This window comes from Cupressus sempervirens, chromosome 8 (genome assembly GCF_028749045.1).
Source record: "Cupressus sempervirens isolate cs-2001-9-10 chromosome 8, ASM2874904v1, whole genome shotgun sequence".
Classification (NCBI taxonomy): Eukaryota; Viridiplantae; Streptophyta; class Pinopsida; order Cupressales; family Cupressaceae; genus Cupressus; species Cupressus sempervirens.
This window is the reverse complement of record NC_143125.1, coordinates 1,793,433-1,811,668: the sequence shown is the minus strand read 5'-3', so window position 1 is coordinate 1,811,668 and position 18,236 is coordinate 1,793,433. Positions and strand designations below refer to the sequence as shown.

The 18,236-nt window shown below is 34.7% G+C and overlaps 1 protein-coding gene across 4 annotated transcripts; it reads right to left on the bottom strand.

Moving 5' to 3' along the window:
- Window positions 1-3,537: 3,537 nt before the first annotated feature.
- Window positions 3,538-14,591, bottom strand: LOC149541274 (receptor homology region, transmembrane domain- and RING domain-containing protein 5-like). Of its 4 annotated transcripts, none has more exons than XM_089796572.1 (6): window positions 13,974-14,591; window positions 13,791-13,847; window positions 12,233-12,506; window positions 10,451-10,681; window positions 4,401-4,802; window positions 3,538-4,261 (listed from the first exon to the last, which is right to left on the bottom strand). In XM_089796572.1, exons 3-6 carry the CDS (start codon window positions 12,420-12,422, stop codon window positions 3,735-3,737), a joined length of 1,350 nt encoding a protein of 449 aa, XP_089652698.1. In that variant the 5' UTR covers window positions 12,423-12,506; window positions 13,791-13,847; window positions 13,974-14,591; the 3' UTR covers window positions 3,538-3,734. The 4 variants fall into 4 exon arrangements, with proteins under 4 accessions (XP_089652698.1, XP_089652699.1, XP_089652696.1 ...); XM_089796573.1 differs by having other exon boundaries at window positions 13,795-13,847; XM_089796570.1 differs by having other exon boundaries at window positions 14,454-14,591.
- Window positions 14,592-18,236: the final 3,645 nt, after the last annotated feature.

Genomic DNA, 18,236 nt, shown 5'->3' with positions numbered 1-18,236 from the left:
TTAGAACATTTTACTAAGTCCTTCCTTGGTGGTCTCTAATACAACATCCAATCCCTATTATCCTAGGATTACCCCAAGGAGCATCGTCAAAATTCAATTTTACCCATCCTGTGGCTAAGGCTTTCCAACAACAATCCCCCCTTTATGTTTGCTAATGGCTCCACCTGCCCCAACAAACGGAGGGAACTTCACATTTGGCCATCTTTTTCTCATAATCCCATCCCAACAAATCATAGGTTGAGAAGTTCCATTATTCTTATTTAATTTACTGTTTAAATTTTCAATAATAATAGTTTATATCTTCAAAGTAATATGATCAATGTTCATGTTTTTGTTCTTAAAAAATCTTATGTTACTTTCCTTCCAAATGTCCATATGATAATAGAGGGAGAAGTGATCCAAAGGCCTTTGAAGATGAGATGCGACTATCCTCCCTACACACTGTATAGTTGACCAATTTTCAAAAATCGAAAACATCATGAATTTTTCTAAAAATTTCAGCATTTGATCTTCATGATCTGCATAGTTTGTAGTCGAAAACAACAAAAACTCTGGAAAAAAATCACTATATTTTCGTGAATCAAGAAAGTGAAAAAAAGTCTGAATTTGTTTTGTTGTTAGTGCATTTGGTCTGGAGATTAGCCCGTCCCTTGAAGATGCTATCTAAGTAGAATCTTGGCCATGACAGAAAAATATCCCTGATAGAAAAAGGGAGGACCAATCTAAGATTCATTTTATTAAAGAACCAATTCCAACATTTATTTGCATTAGTGAAAATAGATTTCCACAATCCATCGAAGTTCAAAATTTTGCAATCTTCTGGATTTGATTGTGTATATAATTTTTGCATCATTGTTTCAAATCACATTGTGATTCATCATCAGGGTGAATCACACTTCGTGATTCGTCGTTATCCATGAATTATTCATTTTTTGCATACTCACGATTAAGTAATATATGGTTTGAGTCTTCCTCTACATTTTCACTAAATTAAATAATTGCTTTTAATTTTAAAATAATATGAGAAAATAAAAGAGATTAAACAAATAAATTTTATCTAATTTAATTTTTTTTTAGTAAAAATGTACACAAACAATTAAATATTGAATTTATCATTTGAAATTAGAAAAAACTTGTTAATCAACTATATTTTCTATTTTTTAATTAGTTTAAAACTTTATTCAACTAATCATTTTTTTAATATCCTCTTTTTTTTCTTTTTTGAGGAATATAGATTTCCACTAATGTCCAACTTCCAATAAATAAAAAATAACAATATAAAGTGAATCATCTAGAATCAATTTTCAGTGTAAAATCATTTTTAAGGGTGTATTTTAACATTGCACAACCATGGATACTCGCATCTCAATAAAGCTCGTGCATGCATGGCAATTTTGAAATCTCTTGGTTGCACCCTTCTATTTTTGTCGATGAAGTTGTCGGGTCAAATTCTAACGGACCTGGGTGCGCTTCTATTGGTGTCAAGGCTTTGGTGGTTGATGATGCCAATCGACTAGTCCCTCCTCTTTCTGCAGATTGGGGGGTAAGGGTATTTCCTTTCCTCTACCGCTCCTCCACTTTATGGTTCTCAGGCTGGGGATTCTGATTAGATTTCCATTGGCTCATTTTGTTGCTAATGAAGCAATTGTGCAAGAAGTTGTGGCCTAGAAGGAGCCTGTTGAGGGGGGTTTGGGGGTACAAAAGAGCCCTCTTATGCCCATTCTATTTGCAAAGGTGGGGGTTTGGAGGATGGCACAAAGTTGTCATTTTCTAAACCCTTTCCTACCCGTAAATCTATCGCAATTGATTTGCATAAAGATACAATATCAAAGATTGTGCAAAGGATTGTGGCCCTTGAGGAAGATGATGTTGTTTATCACTTCAAGGGCTTTTGGCCCTCTCTTAAGGACCTGCACGCTTGGATCATTAACCACTGGGAACCATATCTTACTAAACTTGTCCAGATATTTCCTCTAGTGAAAAGTTTTTTTATTGCCCGATTCAGTAATAATGCAGATGACAGGAGAACCATTCTGTGGGACCATTTTTCCACATGGAAAACCCGCTTTCCTTTGATGATCAAACCTTGGCACAAGGACTTCAACCTTGCCACTGAATCTTTATGCAAAATGTCTATCTAGGTACGACTCCTTAACCTCCCTCTTGATCTCTGGCATCATTCTGTTCTTGAGGAGATTGGTGATATTTTGTATTCTACCTATGCTCGGATTCTAGTTGACATTGATGCTTCTAAAGGCCTTCAAGCGGAGATTAAATCATGTACTCTTATTGGTTCTTGGATCCAATCTTTAGATTATGAAGTTCTTTTGTTTAGATGTGGAAAATGCTTCAATTCTGGGCATGTTGCGGCAAAGTGTGAGGTTGTCAATTCCAAATCCAAGAAACCCTCCTCGTGGTGGAAAAGTGCTTTGCAGCAGCATTATAAGTTGCCATGATTTTATCAGTATGATGTAATTTTCACAGCAAGTAAAAATTATGATCATATCATCATGATTCATCTATGTAGTTTTTGAGTCAAGCTCGTCGACCCATATTTCAAGGGTGTTCACAAGACCCTGTATCACATTATTTGTTTTCTCTATTTTTCTCAAGCTGCTAGAAAATAAGGAGAGCATTTTGTATCGAGATGTCTTGTATAATATGATAACTTTGGCAAGTTTAACATATTCACTTTTGCTTTCTACCTAAATGTCCAAGTATTTTACACGGGCCTACATAGACAAGATTATCAATCATGTCTACATTCCTTGCACACAACTTAAAGATGGAATATTTTACAGAAAGGAACCAACTTATACAGGACCATTTCATAAAAAATGAGCACAAACAACCATGCCTAAACGAGGATTTACATACTTGGAAAATAGTAATTGAAATGAATGTTTTGCTTAGTGAGTGAATGTTTTATTTTACATATCACTAAAGAAAAACATAATAATTAAATATCAATTATCATCTTCCCTAACATTGTCCTTTGTCTTTTACCATTATCATGTTCATGTCCGTGTCTTATTTATATGACAGAAACAATGCTTCGGAGTGTGTGTTTTTCACCATAATTGAGGAATAAAACCTCCCAAAAGTTTATTCTTTTTATTGTAGAACATGTCTGGGGTTGAATTAATCATCACTTAACCATCAGCCAGAAAAAAAAACGTGCAATTGACAGCTGCCATGGTCTGAAAATTGACTTGCATACAAAGTTCACAAGGGTCGATGGCAGATCAAGATTAAAAAGTTACTTTTGTTAATCATCAAATTTGCATCTCTGATTCTTCAAGATTTATTACTAGTGGAGTTGGCTAGAGTATTCTCATATGCTCTAACCATTAAAATTAAGATGCAGGGTTTAGTTACAGATTGCTAAAAAGGCAAAAAATAGTTACAAGTATTAAGTATGTACTTGGGCATTCCACATCCATGTTCCACATAAGTTAATTATAATAATTTAAGAATTAATTGATTCACTTTCAACCATAGGCTTCAAAAGTTTTAGCAATGAACAGAGAATCCATATGATCAAATTTAAATCATTAATACAAGAATTTCAGAGCCATTACAGAAAGATTAGGCAACTTACCACTGAATGCCAGGGCTGGAAAAAAATCTCAAGCACTATGCCAAAGGCCAGCTTGCACAATCATTGGCAGATCTGTGGCCTCGCACTTGAAATGTGAGCACATATAAATTCATTTGTTCTAATGCATAGAAAGTTACACACAACATTCTTGATATCCTGGTAACGAGTGTGTTGAATTAAATGGAGACATCACAGCTGCTGACCCATTACAAGATGGAATGGATGGGGGAAGAGTGAATGAAGAGTCAATTTGTGGAGAACCGCACAAGGAACTTTGTGATGAAAATACTGCAGACTGAGCACCACAGGGCAGAAAAGATGCATTTCCAATGTTTCCAGTGTTGATGCTCAAATTGGAGAAAGAGCCATGGGAACCTAATGTGTGGACCATGTATGATGATGCAATCTGAGAATACTGAGAATGTGACGATTCAGCATGATGAAGCAGTGAAATTGGAGGTATGTGCATTGATGGATATTCTATTAAGGATGACAGTGCTGATTGGCCCTGGGAAGAGACTAAAGAATTTGCAGACAAAAGCGGAGTGTTCTCTGTTGCTGGGGGATCTACTACAGTTACACGTTTTGCATCACGTTTGCATACAGGGCAAAATGTCCGCCATCTTGTGAGCCAAGAGTCTATGCAGAGAGCATGAAATTCTGCAAGTTAAACAACCACCAAGCTAAGTATCAGTAAAGAAATGAAACACCTAAAGATCAATTTGAAAGTCGAACAAAATTAATATCACTGAAGTCGGTTCATTATGAAAAAGAAACCAAAACAGTATAAACAACTTACTATGGCAGCAAGGTAAGATGCGTAATTTCTCTCCAGAATTATAATCTTCAAGACATACAGCACAGGTTTCTGACGTGCACTTGTCATCGGTGACAGATGTGAATATCAAACTTGGTAAAGCTTTCAATTGACGACGACTCATACCATGCAACCGGGGATGGTGTGGGTTTACCCGTCTGCCATGCAGTAGCCAATACTTCCGTATAAAAACACAGATTGCAAGAAGGGCAGCGATGGAAACCAGAGAAGCAAAAGAGATTATCATTACTCCCCATGATGTGTTAAGGGAGGGAATAATCCAACATTCCATATTTGGATCTCCAGCATATCTCAAAAGCACTTCACCAGCTGCCTTTGAGACAAATACTGCATGTATTGTAACACCTCTGGAGACCCCACCCACTGCATTTAAATTCAATAAAAAAATGTTCAAGAAAGATCAATCTATAAAACATCGTAACTACTAAGCTTTCAAAGTCAAGAGGAGCTTTATGCCTTCTGTTTTGCAAATAACGATGCATAATTGATTTGGCTGCTAAATATTGGAAATAAACAAAGAACAAAAATACGAGAGAATAGCAAATATGCAAGATTATTTATGCTAACAAGCAGGGATTATTTAAAAACCTGAATCAACTACAAATAAATGGAATAATTAATATTGTAGCATTCCACTACTAACCAAAAAACTAAACAATGTCAATTGTCAAATTTCATAAACTCAAATGGTAAAAATGTTGGGGCTTTCAAGCCAGAGAACCTGATAAATCCTAGACCATGATACCGTAATCTTCCATGTAAATGCCATTACAGGACCAAATTGATTCTTCATTCAGAGTGGACAGGATGGCCAGGACACAGCCCTGCTGCCTCAGGTACACTAGGTACAACAAAGCATGGTCAAGATGCCCAGGGTCAGCCCTGCCAACTTGCATACCTCACAAGCCACCCATGGTAAGAGGGTTGTTGAATAATTGTACCAAGGATAACGCACAGTCAATTCCATTGAAAAACTATAAACACATCAAAGCCAAAAAAAATAGTGTTTACACTCTACACATTTAAAAAATGCCTTTCACAGATATTTCAATCATAAACATGTATTGGCAGTTTTTTATGATGTAAATGGATACAATAACCCATAGTTCTTCTCTGCCATTTATCAGCAAGGCAAAAAAAAGTTTTCTCAGCAAATATGGGAGATAAATCAGTAACTTCTCAGGAAAATATCAGGGATTTCAAGAATGACTTAAATTTAATTTAAAATGCATTTTTTTGCAAAATTCAATAAGGAGATGCATCTAATAAGTCAGTAAATGGGTAAACAAACCAAACAAGCTGATGTGGATATTATATAAATGCACTATGTAACACGATCTCATCCTCATGTGGAATGTCCATGGCTGGCAGCCATAGTCAGAGACTCCGAACTCTGAAGCAAACTAAAAATAGTAAATTGTCATTGTAAAAAGATAAACAAATACAAAAATCAAGTACAATATAAAATTAGTCTACATCTTCCTCTTCCCCTTCCGAGTAGTTCTAGTAAAAACCATGGGAGTGAGAGAGGGTCTAGCCCTAGCAGTCCACTGTGGCTGCGGTTGCAATTGTGTCTCAATATCCATCCTAGATGTAGCTGGTGCCGGCGCTAGCAATGACTCCTCATCATCTATATCCTCACTCTCAATGTCCTAAGTGTCCTCACTTTCACTCCCTCCTCCTGAATGTCATTCAATCTCGGTGTAAAACCACCATCTTTTGAATCGGTATTTTCTTAAAAAATCTCTTCAAATCCGTTTGCAATCCAATGACTATTTCTCTCCACCAAACCCTTCTCTCCTCCAAAGGCTACAAATTTTTTAATGGGCCACTAAATGCTATCTCGTTGAGCTGCCCATTAGATTTTTTCAACTTCTCGGGAGAAGTATGCCACTTCCCGGCAACAAGTTTCAAACTTCTCAGCCGAGATTTTGGGGCGAAAACCTTGTATTTTCTCGCCACTCCAAACTTCTCGTAAGAAACTGATATATCAGCCACTTATCAGTGCAATTTTGAACTATGCAATAACCTACACCTCAAACCAAAGAACCTGCTAAATCCCAGACTATGATACTGTAATCTTCCATTTAAATGCCAATGCAGGACCAAATAGGTTCTCGTTCAAAGTGGACAGGATGGGCCAGGGCACAGCACTGCTGCCTCAGGTACACTGGGTCAACATGCCCAGGGTCAGCCCTGCCAACTTGCATGCCTCACAGGCCACCCATGGTAGCAGGGTTGTCGAATAGTTGTAGCCAGGATAACCCAGTCATTTCCTTGAAAAACTATAAATACATCAAATCCAAAAAATAGTATTTACACATTTAAAAAATGCCTATCACAAATTTTTCCACCACAAACATGTATTGGCAGTTTTTTGTGATGTAAATGGATACAATGACCTGCACCTCACCCCACCAGCATTTCACATCAAATCTCCTTGTAAGGAATCTCTCTTCATAACAGTCTTATACGATGCATTTCACTAGTACTGCCTAGCAGGACTGCAACTGCAGATAAATTCCTCCCATGCAAACCATCAACCACTCTGGATTTTATACAATGTTCTTCAGTCATTTGATTTACTTCTTGCTTTTGTTGGGTTTGCAGTCACAACCAACAAACACAATATGACGGACCAGCTTTGATACCAAATAGGAAATGGACTACAAGCTGTGATGTACATTGCACAGTGTCTGCTATCTTTTTCAATTTAGATAATACTTTCAACAATTGGTTGACATTATCTTTCCTTTCGTTTTTAATTTCTTTAGGCAGAGTTGGTATTTAGGACCTTTTTTTAGAAAGTTGCTGTTGTTTATTGCACAATTGAACATTAAAGCAAATAGGGGGATATTCACTTTGTTGTGATGTGGAGCCTAATCAGACTCGTAGGTTTATTCAGCATGGTTTCTCCCCAAATTATTTCCATGGGGGTTTGGGGGCAGCATCCCCAAGACAGGGTCAAGGGGCAGCACTCCTTGTCGGGTTCTAGGGCAGTGCCCCAAGTGCACTCCCTATCGTAGTACAAGGTGGGCTCGAGGGGCAATGCCCCCGCAGGGGTTTTCGGGGGCCAAAAATGATCCTACTATTGTAAAAGGCATCGGCTGTTATTTTTCTATTGGACTCCTTATTCTAGCCTTAATTTTGTAAGTGGCAAAAGCTTGTATAAAATGCCTTAGGGTTAGAGATCTCATAATGTATGGTGATATTGTAGCTTCTTGCAGCGGTATTGAGCTGTAAGGGATTGCGGATTGTAATCACTAAATAATAATAATATTGGACATGTTGTTGGTGGACGTAGCCCAGGGATTGGGTGAATCACGTTAAATCTTTGTGTCTTGTGTTCTCTTCTATGCAATCTATTATTTTCTGATATTGGTTATATTTGTATGTAATTGTTATTTCTGTACGTGACTAATCCATAACACACTTTGCATCTATGTTTTGAGTATCAATATGCTTTTTTGAAAATACTTCTTGACACCACATGCATGTTGATGGTCAGAGTCTTCCTTATTTAACTCAACATTCCCAAGTGACAGAAAGAAATCTCTCTTAAGACAGCACCTTGATTCTATGATGCTAAGATAAATAGATAAATATATTTTATTTTTATTGTATCATTTTGGATTACACTCTGAATTGTTTAATCTCTCTAATGATGGATCATGGAGTGCAATCCGTAGCCTTGGTTGAAAATTTACACACAACTTATACCAGAAGCATTTTAATATATTGCCAAGGAATGTGGAAAATAATATCTATAATATATAGTATCATTAATTATCAATATATTTATCACTATCTTAGTATGAAGCATCAAAGGAGTTTTCAGTTTTGTTTTCTAATTTGCATATGGGTATAGTTATGTACGGCCCTACCCTTGTCTGGTAAAAACATTGCTGGACTGGAGTACCTGTGCCCGAACCACCAACTTAGATCCTAAGTGACGCTTAGAAGTGTCGAGTACTGCATCTCAGGTTAATGCAGTGCATGTCCTGATTGTTAACTAAAGAGATACCACTAGTCCAAGCCAAAGATTACTACCAAAACAGATGATTTATCAAAAGAACGAAAAATAAGCAATAATAGTTAAGAAAATATAATTGAACTGCACTTTTTATTGGCAAAAGTGCAAACGTATAAATAACAGGAGGAATGCACCTGCATTCCTAAAAGTGTAAACAGCAACACATATAGCTCACAAGAAAGAACAGGCACCGAATAATGTAGTGTTAGGCTGGAGAGTTAGGTTGTTCGTAATAGATTATTTACATGATTGTTTGAAGCCCTAGTATTTAAATTTGAGAGTTGTGAATTGATTAGCAAATTAAATTCATTGATTTCCATGTCATTAAAAAAATTCTCTCAGAAAGATAAACTTTTTTGCCATTATAGACAACTGTCTGATAGTAGTACCTACCCACTAGTTAAGTATGTCTAGGGCTTATTTAAGTTGTATAAGGAAGTCTGATATTTAAGGGCTTATAACTTTATAGGTCCTGCTGAGGTTACTGAGGCCTCCTTTGAGCTTATCTATATCCTTCTAAATCCTCTGGCACCTTATCTACTAAACTTGAAATTTGGGCCCACATAACATTTGCTAAGATGCTACCAATGGATTTTGAACCTGCAAGGAAACAGCATATTGTACTAAGCAATAACTAGGATATTTGTTACATAAGAAATCACCATATCATATGCTTTATTAGCTTTGTCACTGACTTCTCAAATGCTTTGTACAGAATAGAACACACAGACCTTTTTAAAACTTAGCTGACACATTTATATGTCACTTCTAAAATGAACCACCTGTAAATAATCAGGTTCGACTATGCAATTGCTATAAACTGTGGAATTTGAAATACAACTTAAAGATCATAGTTGTTAGAAATAGTGATTTTTGTTGTTAGCTGTATATCTTTGACATGTGACATACAAAAGCCAAAATTGGATAATCTATGTAAAAATGGGACCTGATAAAGATAAAACACAGAAGCATGGACATAATTATAGATAGAATTGGATATCTCTAAGGCTAATGAACCCATTAAAAATATAAGTGACTTGTTCAAAAAAAATTGTGACATTGCAGGCATGCTTAGGGTATGAATAGAAAAGGGGGACTGATTCAACAAATAAATTAGGTTATTGTAGTAAATGACCAACGAGAGATATATATTATATAGGAATACAATCACCGGGAAATTGTAGATATGGCTATGAGGATGATGTCCATGTTCCATAGGTTCCTGACTGCTATGGCATTTTTTCTTGTTTTGATATGTTCAGTAGACAAGGGAGCTTTAAACGTGTGTCTGAAAAAAATCACTAAGGGGTGTGCCACAAAGCCGACTCAGCTTGATCATAGTGTATCACTTCACAAGTTAAATGTTTGTGAGAAAACATATTACCATCATTTTCATTATTCTATCACAATTTTCTTATTGACACGGGATATTCAATTCAAGCAAAGGCAATCTTGGTGGATAATAAATATGTTCTCTTGAATAATGCTGTAACAGAAAATGAAGTCAAACAAGGAGGAAAGAAAAAAAAGAAAACGTACATGCATAATAATACTCAAAAGTACAGCCAATAAAAATAGCATGTAGAAGTTGAAATAATACTTGCACCCAAAAAAGGCAATAGGCTACAAACTAAGAGCACAAGTTTCTAACCAAGGTGACCAAATCCAAAATGGATCAAACAGATTATAAGATGCATGTTTTCCCTTTTATTCAGGCAAATTTTACATAGCTAATTCAACATCACGAGTCAAACATTCTTACTGATAAAAGGGGACCCTGCTTGCAATCCCTTGCTGCTCAATCCATAAAAAACCTAAGAGTATCTACTATTCCAATGTGGACAATCAAGATAGTAAATTCAAGTGTAGCAAAACACATCTCCCATAGTTTGCTACTTTGTCACTTTTTAATCTTTTCAGTCAAATTGAATAACCAGACAATGTCAAAAGAACACAAGCACTATGTACTGAAACTTACTTGCAACCAAAGTATTTCCATCTTCATTGTTGTAGACGATGGCTGCTTTAAATCCTGCACTTTGTGCATTTCGAATTTTTCTCTCAAAGCTGCATTTACCTCTTTCAATCAATGCAAATGGTGATTCTAGACCTTCTCCTGAAACTGCTTTGTTTGTCAGTGGAGAACAACCATCAGAAGGTTCTGCTCTCTGAAGTATCCCACAGAGTCCCGATCCTTTGGTTGCAAGAACTGAATATAGTATTTAAGAAAGAAAGGTATTAGCATCTGTAAAAGTTATGCACGAGCAATAGACTGTGTAAGAAGAGGTAACATAACACAAAATCTATTATATCAATTAGAACAACATGCAAACCATGTCTCAAGCGTTTGGGAGAGTCCATGTGTGCCTAAACAAATTGAACATACCAATATGAAATACATTTGAACCTATAAAAGTTTTCATGAAAATCTTTCTCCCATGTTTGAAAATGGGCAGGAAATTAAGTTGACTGATTCAAACATATCTTGACATGTAACTTGTGTGATATCTTCAAAAGAAAGTTGTATTCAAATTTATCTTTTGAACTTTCTTGTCGATAAGAATCATATGCAATTCTTGAATGCACTTGCAGAACATTTTAAGAAATAATGAATTCCAAATATTAGACTAGAAAGGAGAAAAAGATACCATATTAATATAAAAAAATGTTCCTATAATCAAAAGAAATCAATTTTGAGGTTTTCAAATTTATGTCCTAGGCATGCGAAGTAACCATTTTACCACCCATTAAAGCTCCTTAGACTCTAGTTGGGATGTTCATACAGAACCACCTATGGCAATTTTGCAATTGACTTCGGATCTAGAAAGAACCTCAAACCAGAAATTAGATTCTAAAAGGTTCTTAAAATTATCGCCTTCAATGCTCCAACTACCAAGTTTGTGAGCACTAAATTTGACATAGAAGTTATATTTTACAAAGAGTAAGAAAATTTGTCAATTCAACAATATAATATTATTATATCAAACTTCAAAGCACTACACTATATTTTACAATGGAACACATAAATAAATGCATTGGAATAAAAGGTTGTGAACATTAATCAAATTCAGATTTAGTATTTAAAGAAATCCTGGTTTACTATTCAACAAATAAAACTATGAGTGTGTGTATACTGTACATTATGGTGTCAATGCATATTCACACACATTTAAAACTTATAAGAAACTAATAACCTGAAAAACTAAATCAAAGGTAACTGTTGAACAAACTAAAGTAAAAGCAAGTCTAAATACTTGTGCAGAAGAATATTAAATACATGAAAACCTCACCATTGCATTCTGATAGAGATTTTTCTTTACTTAAAGAGGACTCGCCCTCATTAGACATCAACAAATTATACCTTACAATTATTATTTCAATTCTCCCTGTCCATATGAAGCAGTATTGACATCTGAAATTTGTAATTATTTATTGCTGGCATAATAGCTATCATGTCCAAAATAAATACTACTTCTTAAATGCATTAATCAGACAACCTAGAGGAGATTTGTTAGCAAGTTGCAACATAGAATTTACATAGATTCTCAATGCAGAGTACATCAGAATTGTATTTTAATCTTTTCCAAGAAAGTTAGCAATGTCAAAATGTAATCACAAATCACAATCACAAAGTGCATGAGGCTGAATCATAAAAATTATATGTATATTCAAGAACTGTGAATTTGCAATTTCTCTAAAAATGCTAAATATGTCATTGCATAGCTTCCCTTACAATAAACCATCAAGGAATGAGTCTTACCAAAGTTTGCCTCAAGGTCATCAAACGTAAAGGACTTGTTGTTCCCAATCAGGACAACACTTGCATGTGACATCTCCAGAAGCATAACAAAGAGGATTAACATCAAGGGAACAACTGCCAGTTCTTTCCTAAAACCTTTTTTATCCATTTTAACACCAATAGCACCACCTTGCAAAGTGAACATTATCATCTAATAACAATCAATCATCCACTGATCCCAATGTTTCAGTGGCTCGTACTCCCCAGTGTTGAGAGATATGATAGGCATCATAGTCTGCAATCAAACCAAATAGAAAATAACTTAGATAGACTTTATTGCAGCTAAAAGATTAACTAAACACTAGAAAGAAAGTTTGCAAGGTAATTGACAATGCCCATCATTAAGATCTTCCAATTCACAAGAACTTACTACCCACATAAAAGGTGAATTTGTGTAGAAAACACAAAAGCCATTCATGGTGTCATACAATAGAATAGAAAATCAAACTGAACTGCACGTAATTCTTCCCATTTTCTCTTTCAACAAGGTAAAAACTTGCAATATTCAGTTGCTATACGCTGAATAACTTTTGCAGACTGCAAATGATGCCAGGTTTAATCTTCCACAAACTAAGCTTTAGCATTTCTTCATTGAAATGCAAGATATGGATACGATGACAATGAAGGAAACTAATTCACATTAAAAAAAGCAAATGAAGATCAAATAGTCCTTTAATCACTAGGTAATAGACGACAGACAGCAGGCTTGATGAAGGCAAACCGCACAATGTGAACCATTAATGGAGTACAGCTCAGGCAACTCAGTTCAAAAATCATACAAAAGAGTTCCATTTAATGTAAGAATTCAAACATGTATAAAGCACTAGATCTGGATTTGCCCCAAGATACCATTATCTGATACAATGGATTAAACAAGAGACAGCAACTGTATTTGACTGCAAATATAAGGTAATAAGAAATCAAATGATGAAATAGGGAGAAAAAAGTATGTTATGCCGAAATTATTTATTTATTAAATGCTTGGTCACAAAAATTCCTTCCTGTTGCTGATAATATGGATACCAATTCTCACTGTAAACAAATCTCTTTTAGAAGCTGCCATTTATATTTGCATCCATATTTGTAAACAATTTCAAATATGAAAGTACTCTTCTGAAATGTAAACGTTAGTAACTCTTTCGGTAATTTCACAGAATAAACAGGCATAACCCGGAACCTACAGGGGGACCGCAAGGCATGACAGAAAAAACCATAAACAGATCTATGTTGGAAAGAGGAAATGCTAGTGCCGGAAAGGGAGGTTGTTAAAGCTATTTGCAGTAAAAGAAGAAGAAAAAATGGCAAAGAAGAACTACCTGCAAACACAGAGAATCTAGAAAAGTTATGGGGCACCGAAATCCAATTTTAAAAATCCGTGAAATTAAAAGTGGTATTCCTTTATAAAAATTCAGAGCATCAATATTTCCAACTCACAAAAGAACCCAGATTGATCAAGAATTGTAAGCATAGCAAAAGTCTTTTCAGGACCAATTTAATTTAAAAATATGTAAATACTCACATACTGGTCTTAAAATTGAAGCGTATCCCGCCAAGTCCAATTAGACCTCCAAAACACCTGTGGAAAGAAAAACCAAAAAAAGAACTGTTAGCTGTGATTTAAAAGTGACTTGTTCCATTAAACCAAATGACATTACTGTCTTTGGATCAACTAATCAGTTTATTAGGGACACATCTAAGAGACCTGTTTGCATCAATTATTTCCATTATGATAGGCTTGGTAGAGAAACCAAAGAGCTCGAATATTTCCATCATGTTAGGATTGGTAGAGAAACCCAACCAGAATCTACTCAAATGAAAAAAATATGGTTTCTGCGCTAAATCGATTAGCTTGAACATTTCTCTGATAATAAATCCGTGCAGAAACAGACGATTTTATCTTAATAAAACTACTATGATTCAGATCTCTCTACCACACCCATTAGCTCTGATCCTCTCCCGGTTGATAAGTTCATCCAAAACAATACCCAGTCCAGGGAATCAATGAAATGAATCAGAAACTAGTCAAACTGTGCAATTCATTATTAAGAAACCTAATCACAGTTAGATTCATGAAGAACCTATGCAGCTAATTCCAGAAGAAGCTAATCGAACGACACATTCGACAACCGATATATTAATATGACTGCAGAAATCCAGAAAAGATGAAAAGCCAAAAATATACATTGCTCTGTTGGAGGCAGCTGTAAAAGCTCTCCAGGAAGAGGATGTGAAGCAAGTTGGATCCACCATTGCTAAGTTCATAGGGTCGAATAGAAGTGCATCACTTCTAGAATATCCCTTGCACCGTCTTCTATACTGTATTTCCTACAACTTACAACGTCTCCTTCTTATCCTCAACTCAAAATTATTTCCGTCGGCCGCCAGTCGTGGTTTCCGCACAGTGTTTTGATGGGATTGCCCAAGCCTGCTTCAATTAGGATTCTTAGCTCAGAAGAATGACAATAAGATTGGATATCTATGGGATATTTTGCCCTGGGTATTATTATTATTATATAATATAAAAACTATAATTATTATTATTATTATTTTTAAATTGTGATATAGTATACTTTTTGGTGACACTATTCTATTTGATGTTAATGATTTTCAAAGTTTGTTATGGTAAAATTTCACGGTACAAAATTAACAATTAGTTCTATTAGTTAGGGAAAGATTGTGTAAGTTATAACAATTAGTTTATGATTTAATTAAATTATATAGAGTATTATTTGATATATTTATATGAGAAGTACTTTAATAGATAAATTTTATGGAGATTTGATTTACTTTATGTTATAGTTTTTATTAGTTTTTTTGCTATTATTATATAGTTCTAATATTTTTTTTTATAGATAGAGAAAATTTTATTTTTAAATATTAGATTTAAGAAATACAATTTTTAGTTTGTAATGTAATTTTAAAAAGTATTTGGATTTAACAATTATTTAACATAAGATTTTTTAGTATTCATAAAATATTTCTTGTATGTTTAGTTTTCTTCAAATTTAGATCTTGTAGATGGTCCTCATCCCATGGATATTGTACAATCATTCTTAATATTTTGTTTATAACATAACTAGTTGCAAATAATAATAAATATACTCTTCAAACAAACTAAGATAAACATTATCTTATCTTTTGTAGAGCATAATTGTGTGAGGAAATAAAATGATCCCTCCATATATAATTTAGGATAATTATGTGATAAAAAGTAACAATAAATAAACTACTCTAGATTAAGAGGCAAAGGAAAAATGTGCATCCATTCAAATATGAATTTATAATGATAAATGTCTATATCGTAGAGATTGTTATTATTAAAGCACCATAATATATAATTGATATTAAAAAATTGATGCTAGATCTAAGTATTTACAGGTCCATCCTACACCAAGACGAGTGGCAACGTCTATACAGCCACGAAAATGCACTTCCATAGGAAGGAGAGAGCTTAGTTAATTTTTTAAAAAGTTAGAAAAAGCAATGTAAAGGAAGTGCATTTTCGTGGTTGTATAGCCACGAGCAAGACGAGTGATCTCCACACATTGAGTTTTGGACCTTATCCGCAAATTTGACTTTTGATTATAGAAATGATCTTGTGTTATGTGGATATTTGGTACATATAATCAATTATTCACCTTGATTTTTAGGGCTATGATAAATAATTGGTGTTGTTGATAAATTTATTTGGAAGCTTGTTAGGCAAAGCTCTTCTACTTATGGCATACTCTTTGAGTGATTCCATAATTTTGATAAATGTTGGAATATTATAGATTAATCATGAAAGTGATTTTGAACTTATCACAATTTAAAAGGTTTAATGCATTGTTGTGATAAGGGAAAGAATGATTTGAGTGGTGTAATACTAGGAGTAAATATTTTTTAGTGATGATTAATTTCAAGATTGAGAGGATGATTAGTCTTAGAGAGTAAATGGTATGCATTTTCAATATCACATTTTGTCTCCCCTTTGATGTGAATACAAGTCTACATGACCAAGCATATCAAAGTAGGAAAAGTGAAAGACAAATGCACTCGTGTAGCAGTGAAAAATCAGTACTAAAAGTAAATGGTATGCATTTTCACTGTTACATTTTGTCTCCCCTTTGGTGTGAAAAAAATCTACAAGAGCACGCATATCAAAGTAGGAAAAGTGAGACAAATTCAAGCAAATGAAAGACAACTAAAGTAACAACCTAGAATCCATCAATAAACTTCAAAGGATTAGTTAAACATAAGAGTGTGATAGGGGAGACAATCTAGTAGCTGCCCACATTCCAATGGCTATTACGTCTACCGTTATAGATCCCCCTCAATTACCGCTCATAGAAAGCCCCCCAAATATGATAGCACATGTACTAATAGTCGATCACACATGTACTAATAGTCGATCACACATGTACTAATAGTTGATTTTTTTTTAGCTTTCTTGGTTGTTGATTGGTCTATTTGTGCAAAAAGTTTTTTTTTTTGTGAAAAGTTCTTGGGGGTGAACATAACAGGTTTCAAGCGAATGTTTTAAAATGACACTTTTAGACCACCTCGCACTCTATGAGAGTCCTACAAAGAGCTCCATAAATGTAGAAAGGCTAAAAGGTTAGCTTTAAGCTCTTCACTCACATATGGAGGTTCCCAAGATATTTGGCTAATTTCATCATATGGATTAGGAGTTTTAGGTGCCCAAAGTTAGCCTAGGCGGCTACTAGGTCACCTCCCTTAATGTAGAAAATGACCACAAAGATAAAAACAATCATACATTTAAGGATGATAAACTTTAGCATGCAAAATTTGTGTACATAAAATTTTATGCATTTGTATATCTAAAAATAAATCTACATTTACCCTTGGTTATGAATGCATATGTTCTATGATGGGAAAAAAATGAGTAACCACTTTACTCCCAAAATAAAATAGATTATATGGTAGATTTCATTGTTTATGGAGAATTTTAAAAAATAAACATGCAAATAGATTGCATTTCATTAAATAGAGAGTTCTAATTGAAAAATTATTTCTCATATATTTAGAACCGTGGTGAAAAACTAATAGTCACACAATCCTAATCATCACACAACATTTAAGGCCAATTTCATAGATTGTGAAATTCTATAATAATAAAATATAGAGACATTTGGAATAAAATAATCATTCCATTGGCGTATTAGGTGAAACCGCTTTAGGTGAATTGATTTGTCAGCATGGTGGAAGGAATATTATTATCGTGATGAGCTGGAAAAGATAAGCATTTCGCAAGATGAGAGGCGTACGAGAGTTGAGTGGAGGGGCCAGCTCATTGCAAGCCAGATGATTTGAAATACATGAAAAAAGCTGATTTCTTGCCGTCTCCCATTACAATCGTATTTGGACTCTTTTTTCCGCCAACGACGTATACGGATTGGAATGCTAAAATCCAATGGCATCCATTAATGCCCCGGCCAATTGCAGCAAAGATTCTTCTGATATTTGATTAGGTTTACTTGGAAAACCCTAATGGCGGGTCCATACACGAATGGGACGGGGAATAATCCAGATCAACTATCAGATCGACTCTTAGTAATTTTCGGAGAAGATATTTGTACAATTAGGTCACTGGAACTGTTTGCGATCTAAAATTATCAGAGATTTAAACTGTTTGTGATCTGAGATTTCTCTGTGATTTAACTGATAGTGATCTGCAAAGGACTCCTGTAGATATTAGTGTAAAAAGTGAATCTTTGCCGTTTCTCTCAATTATTGTTCTGAGGAGGTCGACTGGATGGAAAACTTTTTCCTCCACTCGAAATTATAGTCAGTCCATTGGCTTCGGAAGATATTTTATTTGCTTACGTGTGTATTTGGGGGGAAATTTTTGAGTTATTTCTATTATATTTTAGAATGTTATTGGATTCGAATGATGAAAAAGAAAAAATTCCATCGCAATGTCTTTCATCACGAGTCAAAGAGAGTTGAAGAGAATAAGATGGTG